Genomic DNA, 23,655 nt, shown 5'->3' on the forward strand with positions numbered 1-23,655 from the left:
GACGCAGCGGTGAGATACCAGGGAAAGAGAGCGAGTTTCAAAAGGACAAAGGTTTTATTGGGGCCTGGGGGCAGTTGGTGAGGTAATGGCTATGGCCTCAGCCGATTGGCTGGGGAAGGGTCCTGGGGAAGGGTCGAGTCCTGTTAGGCAGGTGAGGGGGGGGGTTACTCAAGGGGAGGAGGTGTGGTCAAGGTGAAGGACACAGAACAAGATGGAGTCCCCCGGAGTAGGCCCGCCCTTTCATTCCCCCCTTGTCATGTAGCTTAGGGACCCAATCATGGGACCGGCTCCATTTATGGTGACAAGGGGAACAGAGTTTGGAGGTTTACGCAAAGTTCTGGGAACCAAGTGTCCCTGGGGTGGCTCTGGGACGTCTGATTAAGTATTGTCCCCGAGCTGGTGTCTATGATCTGCCAGGTGATGTTTTGGGGGGTGTGGGGACTCCCGGCAGCATGAGCAATGACAAGCAGAGTTAACAGAGTTACCAATATTAGGTAGGTCAAATGCGCTGTATCTTGAGCTTGAGCGGGTTGTGTTGGTCCCGACTGATGGCCCATCGCGTGACAACGTCCTTCCGGATTGAGGAGGGGTCCGCTGGATGAGCGTGGGTGTGATGGACCCAGGTCGCGATGCCGTCTACCTTGAGAGCGGTGGGGGTTGTCAACACCACGATGTAGGGTCCCTTCCAGCACGGCTCGAGAGTCTCTCGGTGGTGCCTCTTGATGTAGACCCAGTCTCCTGGCCTGTACTGATGAGGTGTCGGGATCGGGCCAGCCTCGTAGATGGCACGGAGGCGCGGCCAAATGTCCTCGTGCGCCCTCTGGAGCCCGCTCAAGGAAAGAAAAAGTTCTTGATCTTTAAACTCAGCAATAAGTTCAGCTCGAAGGCTGGGAATAACAGGGGGTGGCCTGCCAAACATGATCTCGTAGGGAGTAAAACCCAGAGTGTAAGGAGTGTTTCTAACCCGGTAAAGGGCGTACGGTAGGAGAGTCACCCAGTCCCCGCCAGTCTCCATGGTTAATTTGGTAAGGGTCTCTTTTAGGGTTCTATTCATTCTTTCTACCTGTCCTGAGCTCTGGGGCCTATAAGCACAATGTAATTTCCAGTTTGCCCCCACCGCCTTGGCTACTGCCTGTGTTACCTGCGAGATAAAAGCTGGTCCCTTGTCTGATCCTACCATGGCAGGAAAACCATACCTGAGTAAGATGTCTTCTAGTAGCTTCTTAGCCACCGTCTGAGCCGTTTCATGCTTGGTTGGGTAGGCCTCCACCCAGCCAGAGAAGGTGTCTGTAAATACCAGGTCCTCGTGTAGAGCCTCGTTGAAGATGGTGGGTGAATTTTTGAATCCCTGAGGTAGCCGTGTCCAGGTGAGTTGCCCACTGGAGCCCTCCTCCAGATCATGCCACTCAAAGGCGAACAAGGGTTGGCTCTGGGGTGCCAGCGGCAGACTGAAGAAGGTGTCCTTTAAATCTAGTACAGTATACCAGACCCTGGAGGGCGCCAAGGAGCTCAAGAGAGTATATGGGTTGGGAACAGTTGGGTGTATGTCCACGACCCTCTTATTTACTTCCCGGAGGTCTTGTACCGGTCGGTAGTCATTTGTGTGAGGCTTTTTGACCGGCAGTAAGGGCGTGTTCCAGGCAGACTGGCAAGGAACTAGTACCCCTAGGCTTCGTAGTCTCCGGATGTGTGGCTGGATCCCCTTCCCGGCCTCCTGAGACATGGGGTATTGTTTGATCCTTACCGGACTCTCTCCTGGCTTGAGCTCTACCAGGACTGGGGTCCTGTGAGCGGCTAGTCCCATCCCCCCTGTCTCTGCCCAAACCGAGGGGAATTCTCGTAGCCATCTGTCTATATTATCCTCTCTCGGGAGCGCCTCCTGGTGGAGGAGGTATTCATCCTCCAGTTTCATGGTCAGGACCTGGATGGGGTGGCCCTTGCCATCGGTGACCTGAGGCCCCCCTTGTCTGAAAGTTATCTGAGCTCCAATCTTGGTCAGTAAGTCCCGTCCTAACAGCGGGTAGGGGCATTCTGGTATTACCATAAAGGAGTGGGATACCCGGCCCGTTCCCAAATCTACTGTTCTTCGGGTAGTCCATGAATACTGGCTCATACCAGTTGCCCCTTGTACCCAGGACTTCTTGCTGGCTAGTTTTCCTTGTGGGGTGCGGAGGACCGAATGTTGTGCTCCGGTGTCGACAAGGAAGTCAATAGGGGTCCCCTCCACTTTAAGAGTTACCCTGGGTTCGGGGAGAGGGTCCGAACCCTGACTCCCCTAATCACTTAGTTCACCCAGCTCTAGGACTTTTACTCGATCAGTCTTGCTTCCCTTCCCGCCAGCTCTTTTTGGACAATCTCGGGCCCAATGCCCTATCTCCTTGCAGTATGCGCACTGATCCTTCTGCAGCCTCTGCTTCCCCACCTTGGTGCTTTTACCTTTTCTTGTGTCGTCTGCCAGCTGCCGGAGACGGCGGTCTCGTTCCTCGGGGAAGTCAGCAGTGGTAGCTAGTAGTATTCTGGCCAGGCCTCGAGTCTGCTTACTGCTGGCAGCCGCCATGGCGCGAGCCTGCTTGTCCTCAGGAGGCTCCCGGTTATTATATACCTTTTCGGCTACCACCAGTAAGTCCTGCAGACTTTTTTCTCCTAGTCTATCTATTTTCTGTAATTTTTTCCTAATGTCTATGGCCGATTGGTTTACAAAGGCCATGAGAACAGCTGCCTTGCTTTCCGGAGCCTCTGGATCCATGGGGGTGTAGGTACGGAATGCCTCCATGATCCGTTCTAAAAAGGCAGCCGGAGATTCATCTTTTCCCTGTTGTACATTTCCTACCTTGGCCAAATTGGTTGGCTTTCTAGCAGCCATTCGGAGACCCCCCATTAGAGTCTGGCGGTAGACCCGGAGCCTCTCCTTACCTTCTGCCGTGTTGAAATCCCACTGGGGCCGAGTTAAGGGGAAGGAGGCATCTATCTGAGCCTGGTTGGTGGTGGGATTCCCGTCTGCGCCTGGAACTAGTTTTCGGGCCCCACTGAGGATTCTTTCTCTTTCTTCAGTCGTGAACAGGACCTGCAAAAGCTGCTGGCAATCATCCCACGTGGGCTGATGGGTAAAAAGAACAGAGTCTAATAAATCAATAAGCCCTGCCGGTTTCTCGGAAAACTTAGGATTCTGAGCTTTCCAATTGTAGAGGTCACTAGTGGCGAAAGGCCAATAGTGATGGGGCTGATTCCCCTCCGCGTCTGGGGGTCCGGTGGCTCGCAGGGGCAGAATAGTGGAGTCGGCGGCGGAGGCGGATTGCCCCCTCTGAGCCCTTTGTCTGGTAAAGGGCGGGCTTCCCCCTGGAGCATTTCCGCCTCCCGCTCTCGGAACAGCGTCTGCCTCCCCCCCGAGGGGGAGGATGGTGTTCTTCCGGCATCCTAGAGGGGTTATACAGGGGAGGAAAAATTAATTCTTCTTCAGTACCCCCCTGTAGGACAGGGTAGAGGGGTGCTGAAGGCTGGGTAAGACTTTTCCTCTTCTCTGTCTCCTGCAAAGCAAGAATGGGTTTTGGCTCCGGAGGGAGCAGGGTTAGGAAGGGCTTAAGCCAAGAGGGTGGGTCTTCTACAAGGTCCTGCCAAGTGATAATGTAAGGGAGCTGATCAAGATGGCCCGCCTTAGGCTGAGAGACGATACTCCTGACTCGGTGGATGGTAGGGAGGTCGAAGATCCCCTCTGGTGGCCATCAGACATTGAAAGTTGGCCACTCGCTAGAACAAAAAACTGCAACCGACCCTTTCGGACTTCCACACTGAGGTTGTTAGCTCTTCCCCTCACATCCTTAAAGTGATCAATCATAATACTTAGAGGAGTAGTCTGAGTCTGTCCCATAACGTCCGTCCAGCAAGTCCACAGAACAAAACAGAGAAACACAAAAACAGACAAACAGAGGGCCCCTAGAAAGTCTTCCAACTCCATGGAAGCAAAACTGCAAGCTAGCTTAGACCTTTGAGGGGATTCCACGTCCCTCCAAAACCGATGAGGGGATTCCACGTCCCTCCAAAACCGATGAGGGGATTCCACGTCCCTCCAAAGACGACGGCCTCACGCCGACCAGCGGCAGCGACCCGCCTCGTCTCAGACCTTTGAGGGGATTCCACGTCACTCCAGAAGGGAGAATCGGAACGTCTTCCGAAACTCCCGGCCCGTGGTCCTCCAGTGCGTCCACTTAGACCGCGTCGGGCACTACCAGAATTCCAGAAATGAGCTCACACAGAAAAGACAGAACAAACAGACACTAACCGTGGCCAGTCAGGCTCTCCGGGTCGGGGTCCCTCGGGGTTCTTGGGGATCCCGGGCCGAGCCCCCAAATGTTATGCCCAGAATTCGTGATCCCCAAAGACCACTAGGGAGCCGAGTCCGATGCAAAAGCAAAGAGCCTTTATTCGAGCTAGCTCGAGCTCAATCCCCTACCTGCACCGACGCAGCGGTGAGATACCAGGGAAAGAGAGCGAGTTTCAAAAGGACAAAGGTTTTATTGGGGCCTGGGGGCAGTTGGTGAGGTAATGGCTATGGCCTCAGCCGATTGGCTGGGGAAGGGTCCTGGGGAAGGGTCGAGTCCTGTTAGGCAGGTGAGGGGGGGGGTTACTCAAGGGGAGGAGGTGTGGTCAAGGTGAAGGACACAGAACAAGATGGAGTCGGCTGGCGTAGGCCCGCCCTTTCATTAGCAAGGATGGGAAGAAATTGAAAACCCTCATTCATTGCTAGCAGAAATGTAAAATGTTGTACCTGATTGGAAAACAGTCTATAAATTTCTCAAAAAAAATAAGTATATGGTTATCATATGACCCAACACTTACACTCTTAGGTATATGTCCAAGAAAAATGAAAACATGTACACACAAAATCTTGTATGTGAATGTTTATAGCAACATTATTCGTAATAGTCAAAAAGTAGGAACAGTCCTAATGTCTATCAACTGATAGATAAAATGTGATATATCCATGCAATGGAGTATTATTCAGCCATAAAAAGGAATGAAGTATTGACACATGTTGCAACATGGATGAAACTTGAAATCATGGTAAGTGAAAGAAGCCAGTCACAAAGGACCACATAATGTACGATTCCATTTATGTGAAGGGCCCAGAATAGGCAAATCTATAGAGACAAAAAGTAGATTAGCTGTTGCCTAGGAACAGGTGGGATGAGGGATAACAACTAAGGAGTACAGGTTTCTTTTGGGAGTAACAAAAATGTTCTAAAATTGATTTTGATGATAGATGCACAATTCTGTGAATATACTAAAAGCCATTGGATTAAACATTTTCAATGGATGAATTATATGGTTCATGAATTATATCTCAATAAAGCTATTTTAAAAAAACAAACTATGGGGCGCCTGGGTGGCTCGGTCGGTTAAGCGTCCGACTTCGGCTCAGGTCATGATCTCACGGTCCGTGAGTGTGAGCCCCGCATCGGGCTCTGTGCTGACTGCTCAGAGCCTGGAGCCTGTTTCAGACTCTGTGTCTCCCTCTCTCTCTGCCCCTCCCCTGTTCACGCTCTGTATCTCTCTGTCTCAAAAATAAACGTTAAAAAAGAAAAAAAAGAGAAAAAACTAAAACTCTTCAATGGCTTCTCACTGCCCTTAAGATATAACCTAAATCACTAAGATTAATAGGGCAATAAGAAATCAGGCTCCTGAGGCACCTGACTGGCTCAGTCTGTGGAGCGTGTGACTCTTGATCTGAGGTTTATTAGTTTGAGTTCCATGCTGAGTCTAGAGATTATTTAAAAATAAAATCTTAAGAAAGAAAAGAAAAAGGAAGAAAGGAAGGAAGGAAGGAAGGAAGGAAGGAAGGGAGGAAGGAAGAAAGAAAAATATGGTCCCAACTCACTTTTCCAATGTCATCATTCACTAGTCTTCTCTTCATCAGTCATTACTCTCCTCCTTTTACTCTAATTCTGGCCATGCTGGACTTTTTTTGCTCATTTCCCCAAACATGTGTAGCAGTTTTAAAATACGTTGACTGGGAGCCTGGGTGTCTCAGTCGATTAAGTGTCTGACTTCGGCTCAGGTCATGATCTCATGGCTCATGGGTTTGAGCCCCACATCGGGCTCTGTGCTGACAGCTCAGAGCCTGGAGCCTGCTTTAAATTCTGTCTCCATCTCTCTCTCTGCCCCTCCCCTGCTCACGCACTCTCTCTCTGTCTCTTTCTCAAATATAAATAAACATTAAAAAATTTAAAATAATAAAATAATAAAATCTTAAAATTAAAGAATGTAAAATTTTCTGATTTCTGGAAATAAAAGAATATTTCTAAAAAGAATATATCTTAAAAGAATATAAATTGTTTTGAGTTGAGAGAAAACATAAGGTAACGTTTGTATGTACGATGTTTATTGCTACAAAAAAATTTTCTTGGTCTTAAAGTATTGTAACCAATTTTTATTTAATTTTAGAAAATATTGTTTAAATACTAGAAAGAATACTATTTTAGCAGTATGTGTCATATTCCAGAAATATCATTAAATAAACATGGAAGAAGATATAATTAATTTATATCTGAAATTGTAAACCAATCCAACAAAAAATATTTTTTTAAGTTTAAAAAGTGTCTCCATGGGGCACCTGGGTGGCTCAGACAGGTAAGTATCTGACTTTGGCTCAGGACATGGTCTGTCTCACAGTTCATGAGTTCAAGCCCTGCATCAGGCTCTGTGCTGACAGCTCAGAGCCTGGAGCCTGCTTTGGATTCTGTGTGTGTGTCCCTCTCTACCCCTCCCTTGCTTGCACTCTGTCTTTCTATCAAAAATAAATAAATAAAATTTTTTAAAAAAGTGTCTCCTTGTTCATAGAAAACATTTAAAAATATATGTAATGCTTGAAAGGAGACCAAATAAATAATATGAAATATACTTAATTTTTAAGTGGGCCAAACCAACCTATTCCCTTTTATTTCTCCCCCCAGGAAACTTGAATATACCACCCTATTATTATTATGTCCAATTAAAAAGATAAACATCATCATACAAATTTTTTCCCCATTCCAAGTTTATTTTATGACACAAGTCCTGATAGGTATTTGATGACTTTCAACAAAAGGGAGAAGTTTTGGTAAGCAGAATTCTAAGATGGCCCTAAAGATTCCTGCTCTTTGATGTATATGCCTTGCATATAATCCCCTCCCCATGAGCATGAGCCCAGTGAATATGATAGAGTATCATTCCCATGATTAGATAACTAAATTGGACTTCGAATTAATCAAAAAGGAGATTATCTTGGGTGAGCCTGCTCTAATCAGGTGAGCCTGTTAAAAGAAAGTGAATGTCAGATTTTCCTCATCCCTTGAAGAAAAAGTAAACTATCATTGTATCATATCATACCATTCCTTTATCTCAGGAAGGACCTGAGAGCAACCTCTAGGAACTAAGAATAGTCCTCAGCCAATAGCAAGCAAGAAACGGGAACTTTAATCACATAACCACAAGGAATTAAATTCTGTCAACATCCACAGTGAGCTTAAAAGAGGACCCTAAGTCTCAGATGAGATTGTAGCCATGGCCAACACTGATTTCTGCCTTAGGAGACCCTGAGCAGAGGACCCAGCTAACCCAAGACAGACTCCTGACTAATGTGAACTGTGAGATAATAAAATGTGTGTTGTTTTAAACTATAAGTTTGTGATAATTTTTTATGCAGCAAAAATAACTAATACAAAGGAGACAAGAGACAAGCCTGCTCCCCACAGATTCTTTTTATTATTATTATTATTATTATTATTATGGTCAAAACACAGAGCATAAAATTCACCATCTTGTCTATTTGTAAGAATGTAGTTCAGTAGTGTTGTTTATTCACATAGTTTGAAACACATCTACAGAACTTTTTCATCTTGCAAATCTGAAACTTTATACCTATTAAACAACAACTCTCCTTATCCCCTGGCTTCAGCCCTAATAACCTCTTTTTACCTTCTGTTTCAATGAATTTGTCTACTTTAGATATCTTGTATAAGTGGAATCATACATTATTTGTCTTTTTGTGACTAGCTCATTTCACTTAGCATGATGTCTTCAAGGTTCATACATGTTCAAGAACATGGCAGGATTTCCTTTCTTTTTAAAGCTGAATAATATTTCACTGTGTACATATCTATACCACATTTTGTTTACACATTCATCTGTCGATGTGTATTTAAGTTTCTTCTACTTCCTGGCTATTGTGAATAATGTTGCAATGAACATGGATGTGAAAAATATCTCTTTGAGATCCTGTTTTCAATTATTTGGGGATGTATACCCAGAAGTGGGATTGCTGAGTAATTCTATTTTTAATTCTTTGAGAAAGTGTCATACTGTTTTCCATAGTGGTTGTACTATTTTATATTCCCACCAACAGTGCACAGGGTTCCATTTTCTCCACATCCCTGCCAACACTGTCATTTTTTTTAATGTTTATTAATTTCTTTTGAGAGAGAGAGCAAGCAAGGCAGGGACAGAGAGAGAGGGAGAGAGAGAATCCCAAGCAACTCTGCACTGTCAGCACACAGCCCGATGCGGGGCTCAATCTCAGGAGCCTTGAGACCATGACCTGAGAAATCAAAAGTCAGACACTTAACTGATTGAGCCACCCAGACACCCCTGCTCTTTTTTATAGTGGTCATCCTACTAGGTATGAGGTAATATCTCAATGTGGTTTTGATTTCCTTTTCCCTGGTGATTGGTGATGCCAATAATGTTTTCATATATGTATTGACCATTTGTATATCATCTTTGGAGAAATGTCTAGTCAAATCCTTTGCCCATTTTTTAACTGGGTTCTTTGATATTTTTATTGTTGATTTAGAGTTCGTTATATATTCAGGACATTAATCTCTTATCAGATATATCAAATATATGATATGCAAATATTATTTCCCATTTAGTAGGTTGCCTTTTCACTCTGTTGACTACGTCCTTTGATGCAAAAAAGTGTTCATTTGAAGTAGTCCCATTTGCCTATTTTTGCCACTTGTCTGTGCTTTTGATGTCATATCCAAGACTATTGTCAAGTTCAGTGTCATGACTTTGACTCTTTCGAATCTCAAGGAAGAATGCTCAGGGCACCTGGGTGGCTCAGTCAGTTGGGCATCTGACTTCAACTCAGGTCATGATCTCCCAGTCTGTGACTTCGAGCCTTGCATCGGTCTCTCTGCTGACAGCGCAGAGCCCAGAGCCTGCTTCGGATTCTGTGTCTCCCTCTCTCTGCTCCTCCCCTGCTCACGCCTCTCTCTCTCTCTCTCTCTCTCTCTCTCTCTCTCTCTCTCTATCTCTCAAAAGTAAATAAATATTAACAACAAAAAAACTTTTTTAAAAGAAAAAAAGAAAAAAAAAAAAGAAAGAATGCTCTCCAGATCCAAATTCTTCAAATTATCTATGGTGAAAGCCTAGTTCTTTTACTTTCCAATCCATTGTCAACTAACACTTTTATAAAGTATGATAAACATTAATTATGAGAAAATGAATTGAAAAAACAGACATCAGGGGCACCTGGGTGGTTCATTCAGTTTAGCACCTCACTTTGGCTCAGGTCATGATCTTGTGGCTCATGGGTTTGAGTCCCAAGTCGGGCTCTGCACTGACAGCTTGGAGCCTGCTCCAGGTTCTCTGCCTCCCTCCTTCTTTCTGCCCCTCCCCTGCTCACACTCTCTTTCTCTCAAAAATAAATAAACATTAAAATAAAAAAACAGACATCAAAATACAAGTTGACATTTAAAAAAAAAATTAGTGTTTATTTTTGAGAGAGATTGTGCACGTGAGTGGGGGAGGGGCAGAGAGAGGGAGACAGAGAATCTGAAGTAGGCTCTGCACTGTCAGTGCCAAGACATGGGGCTCAAACCCACCAACCTCCATCATGATCTGAGCCGAAACGGGTCGCTTCACTGACTGAGCCACCCAGGCACCCCCATGCTGACATTTTCATTATTAAATTAAACAGACATAAGTTATTCTGTCAAACTGCTATAACAGTCTCTAAATGCTTGCTCTCAATTTCTACAATTATGTGGACACAGACAGGTAACACTAATTTAAGAACGAATTCTAGCCCACAGTGCAGACTCTAAGACTTTGAGTAGCACTTCTCTAGGTCTTCTTCAAGGTGTAATATGCAAAGATGAAGTGACCACCGTCTCAACGCTGGTGCTTCTATGGCTTACAGACAGAGCATCCCAAATAGTTATAATTTCCTATAACCACACAAAAACTGAGAATGCCTTTAAAGGAGCCACTCCAAAATGTGCCACTATGGCATGTGGATCATTTTGAGCTGAAGTCAATCAAGGCCCAGCAGACTCAAGGAAAACTCACCTCTCCTTTAACTACCAAAAAGAATTTAAATAGGGGGCTTGGCCCAGAAAGAGACCTATTCAGAGACAACTTTTATCTGTGTGGCAGGACAACAACTAATTACCAAACAGGCTTTTGTTATCTCCTGAGAATCACCCTCCTCCTCTTTGAAGCCCCAGGACACTATCCCATTCCTTAGCTGAGGATGGCATATAAGCCTCAACTACCTGACATGCCCTTGAGTCTCATATCTTTGGGGCTCTGGTATATAGGAAATTTAATTTGTTTTTGTACTGTTAATCTATCTTATGTCAATTTATTTATTAGACCAGCCAAAGAACCTAAAAGGGAATAAGGGGAAATTTTTCCACCCCTGCAGTTGGCTATCATAAAGGGACTTTCACTGATTGGACCTTGCTCACTCTAGGACTGCTCAGCTGAGAGATCCTGAGACCTCTGAAAAAAGCCAGCAGAAGGTTAGAATTCTTCCATGTCAGTCTCCCAAATCTCTACCTGCAGGATCTGATGGAAGCAAGAGTGGTGAGAGTCCTTTCCTTTTTCTAAACATAGATTAGCAGGATGGGAGCCTGGGTGGCTCAATCGGTTGAGCATCTGATTCTTGATTTCGGCTCAGGTTTATGATATCACAGTTCATGGGATCCAGCCCTGTGTCAGGCTCCACCTAGCAGCACGGAGCCTGCCTGGGATTCTACCTCCCTCTCTCTCTGCCCCTCCCCCATTCACATACATTCTCTTTCTCCCTCTCTGTCTCAAAATAGATAAACTTTAAATAAAAAAAAAAAAAAGACAAGCAGGAGAAAATATTTGTGTAAACTAAGTTCCTTGGGTATAGCAACACTGGTAAAGATTTGGTATCAGTACTCTTGATCCCTATTGATCCCTTTCCTCCCAGAGATGGTCATTGTTTTCTTTTGTTTCTGCCATTGTGGGCTTGGCTTTATGACCAATGAGACTATTCTGTCTGGTCTCCATCAATTACAGGATGCATGTACCAGTATGCATCTGGCAGACAGCCAAATAGGCTGTGGATCCAATATGAAAACCCATACTGGGTCCAATTTGAACTGGACTAGGTCCAGTGTGAGGCAGCATTCCCTTTGTCTGACTGTGCCAGCTCTCAGAAGACTTTTTTATAAGGAGTCCGGTCTGGAAGGGGCCCTTCTCGTCTCAACCTTCATTGTCTTCGTAGTGCTAAAAGCCCCATTGTGGGGGCGCCTGGGTGGCTCAGTCGGTTAAGCGGCCGACTTCGGCTCAGGTCATGATCTCGTGGTCATGAGTTCGAGTCCCGCATCGGGCTCTGTGCTGACAGCTCAGAACCTCGAGCCTGTTTCAGATTCTGTGTCTCCCTCTCTCTGACCCTCCCCCGTTCACTCTCTGTCTCTCTCTGTCTCAAAAATAAATAAACATTAAAAAAAAAACAAAAAAAAAGTCCCACTCTGGCAGCATCTGCCTGGTGTCACAGAGAGCAAGTCTGTGACTGGGGACATCTCATGTTCTTGTAGGAAACCAGAGAACTGTTTTCACTATATCGTTCTTGCCACCTGTGACAATGGATGCCTCTGCTTTCTTAGGCTAACTCTGGGAGTGAACTTATTGGATCTTGCGAGGGCTGCATCTTTTGCACTGTCCTTTGAAATGCCTCTTTTGTTCTTGGTTGAGCCGTGAAAAGGCATATTGGTTGAATCACTATTGAGATTAATATAAGATTCTATTTGTCAATGGCCATATGATGGATCCTTTGAATTGGCTATTTTTGAAAGAAAAAAAAATTTAGAGAGCTCCCATCCTAAGCAATTGTCTTATTGGTACTAATGGAAGCACCAAATTAAAGAGAGGACACAAAGGAGTATTATAGCTGGCCTTAGAGACTCCCTTAACAAGATGAAAGAACAGAGATTAGACTTAGAACAAAAATGAATGTCCACATCCAATGTAAATTCACCTTCTTAAAATCTGGCCACCTTTGCCTATTTTAACTTCCCTCTTCCTACAAGACTTGCAGAGAGCACTCCAGACTAATCTTCAGGCCCAGTGCATATAGGTTACTCATGTAAATGCTGAGAGCCTAGAATTGAATTTAGCAGAAATACCTGAAACAGGCAATAGGGCTCACTTTGCTGTTCCTACAAATTCTACTTCCCAGGGCTCTATAATCTTGCTCTTCCAGCTTCAGGCCTTCCTATGCAATGTCCTTTGTAGATTTATCCTGGACCCTGCTACAAAAGAATTCATGTCCTGTCTACAGCAGCAGACCTTTTAAATTATAAAGCCACATTATCTCCACTTTCAAAAGCTCGTACCAAATTTAGACAAGAGTTAGAAAGATCAGTGGCCACTCACAATTCCACTCACAGGGAACTTGATTATCTGTTAAGGGGTGTTCTTCCCGCCCACAGTTATGCGTAGTTAAAAGAAACCAGACAGCTCCCTGAGGAAACCACCCACCCTCACCATTAACAGAGGAAACATAACCAGAATTTCCCCTAGGCCTTCCTACAAGTGATCAGCTGAAGGCCGATGTTTAGGGGCTGATAGAAGCAATAGTAGAGGCTTTTCCCGCTAAGGTAAAGTGGTCCAAGGTTGACTTGTGAAGCAAATCAAAGGTAACATAGTTGGATGGATAAATCAATCTACAGTGCCATTTAGGCTGCAATCCAATTGTTTGAAGAGTTGACAGCAACTGTGCTTCTCTTACAAAACTTTGCAAAACTACAAATGCAGCTCTAGAAGCAGTTCAAAGTTCACCTATTCCTTTTTACCAACTCCCAAATCTCCCCAATTTATGTCAAAGGCTTATAAATATGGGCCTCAGAAAACCAAAGTCCTTCTTGGAGAAGTGTGTATTCTTTCTCTATGTCTTTGTGATGTAAGCGTTAATTTATCTAGGCCATTTCTATAAAGTACAAACTTCAGGGAAGTATTTCTTACTAGACGAAGAATGAAAAAGGGAAAGGTCATTTGAAACTTAAGACAAATGAAAAAATTCTTAAGTGTCTTCTCCAGAAATATTGGGTTTTTTAAAATGCTTATTTATTTTTGAGAGAGAGAGAGAGAGGGAGAATCTCAAGCAGGCTCCAGGCTCAGCACGGAGCCCAATGCGGTGTTTGATCTCACCACCCTGAGTTCAGGACCTGAGCCAAAATCAAGAGTCGGATGCTTAATTGACTGAGCCATCCAGGCTCTCCTCATGGCAGTAATTTTAAAACAGAAGCTATAACATCTCTGTTTCTGTCTGTTTGTCTATATATATATATATATATATATATATATATATATATATACATGTGTTATAAATATATGGCATTTTCCTACCTCCAGATGGTATACTAAAATTAATTTGTAAAAGAGCTCTAATTGACTTAAAGAAATTTGTTTATATAAATTAAGTATTCCTAAAAAGTTCAGAAATAGAATAGAAATGAGCCCTAACACTTTCAGGTTCGTGTAACCTGAGAAAATAAATTTAAGTCAGTTTAAGTTGATTGGTTTAGTTAAAATATGTACATCTTTAGAGTTACCAACATTAAATAAAATATATTTATTCTACCTAGGGTTACTAAAGGTCAAATGAGTTCATGTTATCTGTTACAAAATTTATCAGCAAGAAAAATAGGTTAGTATGATGGCTGACTTTTGTCTAATGTCTCAAGAAGTTTGTGTGGGTAGCCTAAGCATTATTGTTAGGAAAAGTAAATTAAATGGATATGAGTAGGATAAAAAGGTTTTAGGTGAACTTTTTAAGTAGTTTCCCCAAATATTTTTGGTAAGTTGAAGCCTTAAATTTTGCTACAATAAGTTAAAGAATGAGTTACATTCATTAACTATCCAGTTCATTTCCAAATAAGATAAAATATTGAAATATTAATTACTGAGCATAGGCTTATCCACTTTTTGCTTCCTTATACAGAGGAACTGAAGATATTTGGATGTATTAGTAAACATGTTTTGTGTCATGCTGAGAAATTTACCATGAGAAATCACATGTTTCAAAAAATTATAAGTGTTTGTTAATTTGCCAAGCCGCAGAATGCTAATATAAAAGGAAGTTCATAATAGTTTAGTTCCTTATTTTCACTAAAAATGAAGGTTATTAGGGGTTAAAATTTTTCTTTTTTTTTTTATGTTTATTTTTTAGAGAGAGAGAGACAGCACATGCAGGGGAGGAGCAGAGAGAGGAAGACACAGAATCTGAAGCAGGCTCCAGGCTCTGAGCTGTCAGGACAGAGCCCAATGTGGGGCTTAAACTCAAGAACTATGAGATCATGACCTGAGCCGAAGTCAGACACTTCTGACTGAGCCACCCAGGTGCCCCAAAGTTTTAAAAAAATTCCAATGTATGTATTCTACCAAACATTTAAGGAAGATTTAATAACTATTCTCAAACTATTACAAAACTAGAAGAGAAAGGAAAGCTTTCAAATTCATTCTATGAAGCCAACATTACCCTGATACCAAAAGAGGGTAAAAACACTACAAAAAAAGACAACTACAGGCTAACATCCCTGATGAACATAGATATCCTCAACAAAACCCTCAACAAAATATTGGCAAACTGAAAAAAAAATATTGGCAAACTGAATCCAATAATACATTAAAAAAATCATTCACCATGATCAAGTAGGAATTATTCCCGGGATGCAAGTGTGGTTCAATATTCAAAATCAATCAATGTGATACATCACACCAACAAGAGAAAGTATAAAAAACATATGATCATTTCAATTGTGCATAAAAAGCATTTTACAGATGGCACAAAAATAGACACTCAGTTCAATGGAACAGAATAGAGAACCCAGAAATGGACCCACAAATGTATGGCCAACTAATCTTTGACAAAGTAAGGAAGAATATCCAATGGAATAAAGACAGTCTCTTCAGCAAGTGGTGCTGGGAAAACTGGACAGTGACATGCATAAAAATGAACCTGGACCACTTTCTTACACCATACACAAAAATAAACTCAAAATGGTTGAAAAACCTAAATGTAAGACAGTGAGCCATCAAAATCCTTGAAGAGAAAGCAGGCAAAAACCCCTTTGATCTCTGCCACAGCAACTTCTTACTCAACACATCTCTGGAGGCAAGGGAAACAAAAGCAAAAATGAACTACTGGGACCTCATCAAAATAAAAACTTGTGCACAGCGAAGGAAACAATCAGCAAAACTAAAAGGCAACCGACAGAATGGGAGAAGATATTTGCAAATGACATATCAGATAAAGGGTTAGTATCCAAAATCTATAAAGAACTTATCAAAGTCGGGGTGCCTGGGTGGCTCAGTCAGTTGAGCATCTGACTTCAGTCAGGTCATGATCTCACAGCTCGTGAGTTCGAGCCCCACGTCAGCTCTGTGCTGACAGCTAGGAGCCTGGAGCCTGCTACAGGTTCTGTGTCTCCCTCTCTCTCTCTACCCCTAACCCACTTGCATTCTGTCTCTGTCTCTCTCAAAAATAAATAAACCTTAAAAAATTTTTTTTAAAAAGAACTTAATCAAACTCAACACCCAAAAAACAAATAATCCAGTGAAGAAATGGGGAAAACACATGAATAGACACTTCTCCAAAGAAGACATCCAGATGACCAACTGGCACATGAAAAAATGTTCAACATCATTCATCATCAGGGAAATACAAATTAAAACCACAATGAGATACCACCTTACACCTGTCAGAATGGCTTACATTAACAACTCAGGCAACAACAGATGTTGGCAAGGATGTGGAGAAAGAGGATCTCTTTTGCATTGTTGGTGGCAAGGCAAGGTGGTGCAGCCACTCTGGAAAACAGTATGGAGGTTCCTCAAAAAACTAAAACCAGAACTACCCTATCACCCAGCAATTGCATTACTAGGCATTTATCCAAGGGACACAGGTGTGCTGTTTCGAAGGGACACATGCACCCCCATGTTTATAGCAGCACTATCAACAATAGCCAAAGTATGGAAAGAGTCCAAATGTGCATCGATGGATGAATGGATAAAGAAGATGTGGTATATATACACACAATGGAGTATTACTTGGCAATCAAAAAGAATGAAATCTTGCCATTTGCAACTACGTGGATGGAACTGGAAGGTATTATGCTAAGCGAAATTAGTCACAGAAAGACAAATATATGATTTCACTCATATGAGGACTTTAAGACACAGAACAGATGAACATAAGGGAAGGGAAGCAAAAATAATATAAAAACAGGGAGGGGGACAAACCGTAAGAGAGTCTTTAATATAGAGAACAGAAGGTTACTGGAGGGGTTGTGGGAGGGGGGTATGGGTAAGGGGCATTAAGGAATCTACTCCTGAAATCATTGTTGCACTATATGCTAACTAATTTGGATGTAAATTTAAAAAATAAAATAAAATAAAAATTAAATGGGTTTAATTTTTAAAAAGGCATTCTTACAGAATACAGTGTCCATTCATGATAAAAACCCTCAACAAAGTAGTTTAGAGGGAACATACTTCAACATAATAAAGGCCATATATGAAAACCCACAGCTAACATCATACTCAATGGTGAAAAACTGAGAGCTTTTGCCCTAAGATCAGGAACAAGACAAGGATGTCCACTTTTACCTCCTATTCAACGTAGTGCTGGAAATCCTAGCCACAGCAATCAGACAAGGGAAAAATGGCATCCAAATTGGTATCCATTAGTGAGAAGTAAAACTCTCACTATTTACAGATGGCATGATACTATATATAGAAAACCCTGAAGACTCCACCCAAAAAAACTACTAGAACTGATAAATGAATTCAGTAAAGTTGCAGGATACAAAATTAATGTAGAGAAATCTGCTGCATTTCTATATACTAATAATGAAGTAGCAGAAAGTGAAATTAAGAAAACAATCCATTTAGGGGCACTTGGGTGGCTCATTCGGTTAAGCATCCAACTCTTGATTTCAGCTCAAGTCATAATCTTGCGGTCATAAGATTAAGCCCTGCATCAGGCTCCCTGCTGAGCGTGAGCAGGCTTGGGATTCTCTCTCCCTCTTTCTCTCTGCCCTTTCTCCACTGGTGCTCTCTCTCCCTCTCAAAATAAATAAGTTAACTTTAAAAAAAGAAAGAAAGAAAACAATCCCATTTACAATTGTATCAAAAATTAATACAATACCTAGGAATAAATAAAAGAGATGAAAATCCTGTACTATGAAAACTACAAAATACTGAGGAAAGAAATTCAAGACAATACAAATAAGTGGAAAGATACTCCATGCTCATGAATTCAAAGAACAAATATTGTTAAAATGTCCATAGTACCCAAAGCAATCTATACATTTAATGCAATCCCCATCAAAATACCAACAGCATTTTCACAGAACCAGAGCAAACGATCCTAAAATTTGTATAGAACCACAAAAGACCATGAATAGCCAAAGCAATTTTGAAAAAGAAAAACAAAACTGGAGATATCACAATCTCAGATTTCAAGTTATACTACAAAGCTATAGTAATCAAAACAGTATGGTATTGGCACAAAAGTAGACACATAAATCAATAGAACAGAATAGAGAGCCCAGAACAGAGAGCCCATGAATATATGGACAATTAATCTTCAATAAAAGAGGCAAGAATACGTAATGGGGAAAAAGAAAGTCTCTTCAACAAATGGTGTTGAGAAACTGGACAGCTACATGCAAAAGAATGAAACTGGACCACTTTCTTACACCATACACAAAAATGAACTCAAAATGGAATAAAGACCTAAATGTGAGACTCAAAACCATAAAAATCCTAGAAGACAACCCAGACAGTAATTTCTCTGACATTAGCCATATAAATATTTTTCTAGATATATCTCCTGAGTGAGAAAAAGAAAAACAAAAATAAACTATTGGGATTACATCAAAATAAAAAGCTTCTGCACAACAAAACAAAACAAACAAAAAACAATCAACAAAACTAAAGGACAACCTATTGAATGGGAGAAAATATTTGCAAATGACTTATCTGATAAAAGATTAGAATCCAAAATGTATAAAGAGTTTATACAACTCAACACCCAAAAAAACAAATAATCCAATTAAAAAATGAGCAGAAGACATGAACAGACATTTTTCCATAGAAGATATACAGATAGCCAGCAGGAACATGAAAAGATCACTCATCATCAGGGAAATGCAAATCAAAACCACAATGAGGTATCACCTCACACCTGTCAGAATGGGTAAAATCAAAAACACAAGAAATAACAAGTGTTGGGAAGGATGTGGAGAAAAAAGAGCCCTCATGCACTGTTAGGGAGAATGCAAACTTGTGCAGCCACTGCGGAAAACAGAATGGTGGTTTCCCAAAAAATTAAAAATAGAACTACCATATGACCCAGTAATTCCACTACTGGGAATTAACCCAAAGAATTTGAGAACAGTAATCCAAAAAGATATATGCACCCCTATGTTTATTGCAGCATTATTTACAATAGCCAAGATATGGAAGCAGCCCAATGTCCATCAATAGATAAACAGATAAAAAGGAGCTAGTATACATATACAAGGGAATATTACTCAGCCATATAAAAGAATATAATTTTGCCATTTGCAACAACACGGATGGATCTAGAGAGTATAATGCTAAGCAAAATAAGTCAGTCAGAGACAAATATCATGATTTCACTCATATGTGGAATTTAAGAAATGAAACAAATGAACAAAGAAAAAAAGACAAACAAAAAAAACCCAGACTCTTAAATATGTATATAGGGAACAAACTGGGGAGGGGTGAAATAGGTGATGGGGATTAAAGAGTACACTTACTATGATAAGCACTGAGTAATGTATAGAATTGTTGAGTCACTATATTGTGCACCTGAAACTAACATAACACCCTATGTAAACTATACTGGACTTAAAACTTTAATGTTATCTCTTCATACAAAAAAATATATTCTAATATATGTAATTAAACCGACTCGAAATAATAGGGCAAACATCTAAGAATGCAGGGAAGGTAGAATGTGTGTTTTCAAAAAAAGAAGTATGAGGAAAAGAAATGCATTTTTGGTAAGGGAAAGGAAGGTAATTTTGTCCTAAAGGGAGACTGGTTATTTCAAAATGGGAAAGAGGGAAAACCATAAGACAAAATCTGAAAATTATGCAAGGTTTGTGGAAAAGGAATCTTTAGAAAGATATTTTATGCATGGTCAGGACTGACTGAGATTGAAATGAATTTAATTAGATGAATGAGTTTTAATATGAAAAGTAAGCTGGTGCAAAATTAGAATTTAGTTTTCTATCTGTACAAAGGGCAAAGTTTTCTTAGACTATTGGTCTGCTCTTAATAGATTATAAAATGTTTTTTTCTTTACCTGTTAAAGTAATCTACCTAGAAAACAAAGACTCTTTTTGCCAAAATAATTTTCTTGTGCTGCCTTTATCCGATCTTTGCTTAAGAAAGCTGAATCTTGGGGCACCTGGCTGGCTCAGTCAGGAAAGCGTGCAACTCTTGCTCTTGGGGTTGTGAGTTTGAGCCCCTCACTGGGTATAGAGATTACTTACAAATAAAATCTTTAAAAAAAAGAAAAAGAAGAAAGCTGAATCTCTTCTGTTAAAAGATTTAAGCTTTTTTTTTTTGACAACTATTTAAGTTTTTATATTTGCCTATAGAATCTTTGTCACTGTGGTAAAGTGGATAACCAAGTATTGCTTCACAGTAACCTATAATCCTATTTGATCAAATGTTTTAAAACTTTCTGAGCGGCACCTGGGTGGCTCAGTCGGTTAAGCGTCCCACTTTGGCTCAGGTCACGATCTCGCGGTCCGTGAGTTCAAGCCCTGTGTCGGGCTCTGTGCTGACTGCTCAGAGCCTGGAGCCTGTCTCAATTCTGTGTCTCCCTCTCTCTCTGACCCTCCCTCGTTCATGCTCTGTCTCTCTCTGTCTCAAAAATAAGTAAACGTTAAAAAAAATTAAAAAAAAACCTTTTTGTTATTTTTTTACAAACTTCCGAAAATCAAATTCTGAACGAAGTCTTTTTGACCTCCAACTTTAGGATTTTCCACTGGGTTCCTGGAACATCTCAAAGGTTTGTTCTCTTGTTACAGAGAGATGTTACACGAATTAGGCTTACTTGCCATGTTAAATTTAATGGGAAGCATCGTCAAATAATTGATCCTAAAGCTTCTCAGAGTAGATTTGTATGGATATGTTATTAATATAAGTGTTCTTGATATTGTATGAAATGCCTAGAAAAATTGATATGTCCTGGTACAATGGTATCAGTCATAATTCTAACTATTCCCTTAAAATGTATGCCACATAAACAGATTTCCTTGTCAATTGCATTATAATGAAATCTCATCAGATCTTTAACCATGGCCATTTTTGGTGTTTTGTCATTGACAGTTATTGTTTTACCCCTGATCCTTTTATAAAAGTCTTCCTGCATGTGCTTCAACTTCAAGGAGATTCACGGCAAGAACTTGGACAAGTACAGGTTTCTGATAACTTTTTGGTCATAAAATGAATTGGATGAGAATTTCCAGAACTGATGAAAAAACTGGATTCAAGCAGAACAAATATTAGTTCAATGGGACTGAATGAACTGGGGAGAATGATTATAATTTTTTATGGCTTTTTGTTTGAAACATTGCTGTTTCCTTAATGTTTTGTGTTTCCAGATTTAAGGAAACCTTTTCTCTTAAGGTATCTATGACTTACAGCAATTCGGTAAAATACACCTTTGTAAACAAAGATGAAACATTTACCTTTTCTCCCTAACTGACCCCCCCACCCCCACCAGAAGTCAGAAACTCTTGACTCCTCTTTTCATGGCAATATAATTATTTGCATAAGTTCAGTAAGAGTCTGTTGTCCTTGTACCAGGACACAATTGGACACACATTGCTTACATTACTAAGGCTTTGGCTGGAATGTCTATTTGGAGAATGTGCATATGACCAGACAGCTTTAAGGGACTAAGGTTGGCTTTATGGAGCCAAGAAAGACCCTTGGAAAGATTGGCCTGGTAACTTGCTTACAGAGTTCCTGATAGCCTTACCAGGTGAGTAAGGAAGGCTACTTCCTGGCAGGCTCAGAAACCTCAGTCTATTTTGGGGGACCTTGAAAAGAAAGAAATTTACTCAAATCTGTAAGTACTGCAAGCAAACTCAGATGCTGAATACTTGGCTTGACTTCCTAGCCTCAAGAGGCTTTTAAAAGTCCAATCTGAGATTCCTTATGAAAAGTCTCAGCAAAGCAGATTTAAAAGAGCCTATTTTATCAATCACTATTCTTGCTATACTTATACAAACAATCAGGCCAACTTTATTGAAACCAGACTTAATTTGCAAACAAATCAGTCTTACTGTGGTTATCTTTGATAAAAGTGGGAGTGATTATAGACAGAAAAATTATGTTTCAGTAATACACCTTTGTGGATATAAAATTCTAGGGATATAAAATTCTAATTGTCTTTGAGGTTTTGTTTTCTACCTGTATACTGGACTAGATACTTAATTCTTTTAGTTTCCTCCAATATGTGGCTACAACTCTCCAAACTCACATTTTCAAATTTCTCTCACCCTTCTGACTTGGAATCATTGAAAACTAAAACTGCCCTTTACCTGAAGCCACATACACTAACGCTGGACAACTTGTTACAAACTTTAAAGAAATCACCACAATAGCTCACATATGGACAATCTCCATGAGCTGTGTGGCTACTCAGAGAAATCACTAGAGACATTCAAAGTACAAACCAGCAAAGTTTATCAGATTGCCACTGCCAGCCCTCACTCCATCTGAAGATGTTTCAAGCCTGGCATCTAGAAAGCTTCTTGATTGGCTGCCTTCAGAACCCAGAAACAAATTATAATCTGCTCCAACTTTTTTTCATGTTTATTTATTTTTGAGAGAGAGAGAGAGACAGAGCACGATCAGGGGAGGGGCAGAGAGGGAGACACAGAAACTGAAGCAGGCTCCAGGCTCCAAGCTGTCAGCACAGAGTCCTCCGTGGGGCTTAACTTCACGTACCCCGAGATCATGACCTGAGCTGAAGTTGGACGCTTAACCAACTGAGCCACCAAGGTGCCCCTGTTCAGGTATTCCTATACCTACTATTAAATAGAGGCGAGTGTCAGAAAAGGAACCTCCCTTCTTAATTACAAGATTTTTGTTGGCTAAGTGGGAGGTGGAGGAGGAAAGTGTTTTGGCTGCTATGGGGCACTATGATGCAATGAGAGTAAATTTTTTTATCCTTTTGAATTCTTGTTTTAATTAGCTATCGTGATGTAGGTGCTTCTTATAGACCACTGTGCATTACCACATGAAGAAGAGTTGTGTTAAAGGTGTAGGGACTGAAAAATTTTCCCTTCTTCCTTTTTATATTCTTTGGCTGGTCTATTAATTAAATTGACATAAGACAGATTAACAGTACAAAAACAAATTAAATTTCCTACATACGAGAGCCCCAAAGATATGAGACTCAAGGGCATGTCAGGTAGTTGAGGCTTATATGCCATCCTCAGCTAAGGAATGGGATAGTGGCCTGGGGTTTCAAAGGGGAGGAAGGTGATTCTCAGGAGATAAAAAAAAAATGCTTGGTAACTAGCTGTTGTCCTGCCACACAGAAGATAAAAGTTGTCTCTGGTAATAGGTCTCTTTCTGGGCCAAGCCCCCTATTTAAACTCTTTTTGGTAGTTAAGGAAGAGGTAAAAGTTTTCCTTGAGTCTGCTGGGCCTTGACTGACTTCAGCTCAAAATGATCCACATGCCAAAGTGGCACATTTTGGGATAGCATATTCTGCTCCCTTTAGTCCTGCCCTTGAAATTTCCCCAAGAAGTTGCATGGTCTAGAAGTTGAGTTGGTAGATTGCTCCATCTCACTGAACTAGTCTTTTAGTCCTAAGGGTAGGTCAGTTCACTTAAAAAGTTGTGTTTCATTTCTGGAAGTGGAGATGTGGGGGGGCTCCTGAAGTTCGATCTATGGTTCAAATGATCAGGTATTTAATAAAAAGCACTTCTGGGTCCCCTGGGTGGCTCAGTTGGTTAAGCATCTGACTCTTGATTTTGGTTCAGGTCATGATCTCGCAGTTCACGGGATCGGGCCCCTCTCAGGCTCTGTACTGTCAGAGTGTGCTGGGGATTCTCTCTCTCCCTCTCTCTCTGCCTCTCCCCTAATTGCACACATATGCGCACACTTTATCTTAAAATACATAAATAAACATGAACAATTAAAAAAAGAAACACCTGAAGAATTTATTTCTTTTACTTCATCTCAAGGTTTTTAGCAAAAGAAAATCAACACCAGAAAAATTGAGAGGATGTGTTTCTGATTTTGTTGATGCCATGGCCTCTTACTAAAAAAAAGCTGTGGACCTGATTATATAGGCAGCCC

General features: G+C 41.2%; 1 protein-coding gene across 1 annotated transcript in view; it reads right to left on the bottom strand.

The window, feature by feature from the left end:
* Positions 1–23,655, bottom strand: part of LOC128314284 (uncharacterized) — a 62,830-nt gene that overhangs the window by 3,022 nt on the left and 36,153 nt on the right. Inside the window, 1 exon segment of the mRNA XM_053216178.1 lies at positions 1,342–3,410. Coding sequence (XP_053072153.1) covers positions 1,342–3,410 — 2,069 coding nt within the window.

This window comes from Acinonyx jubatus, chromosome B1 (assembly GCF_027475565.1).
Source record: "Acinonyx jubatus isolate Ajub_Pintada_27869175 chromosome B1, VMU_Ajub_asm_v1.0, whole genome shotgun sequence".
Classification (NCBI taxonomy): Eukaryota; Metazoa; Chordata; class Mammalia; order Carnivora; family Felidae; genus Acinonyx; species Acinonyx jubatus.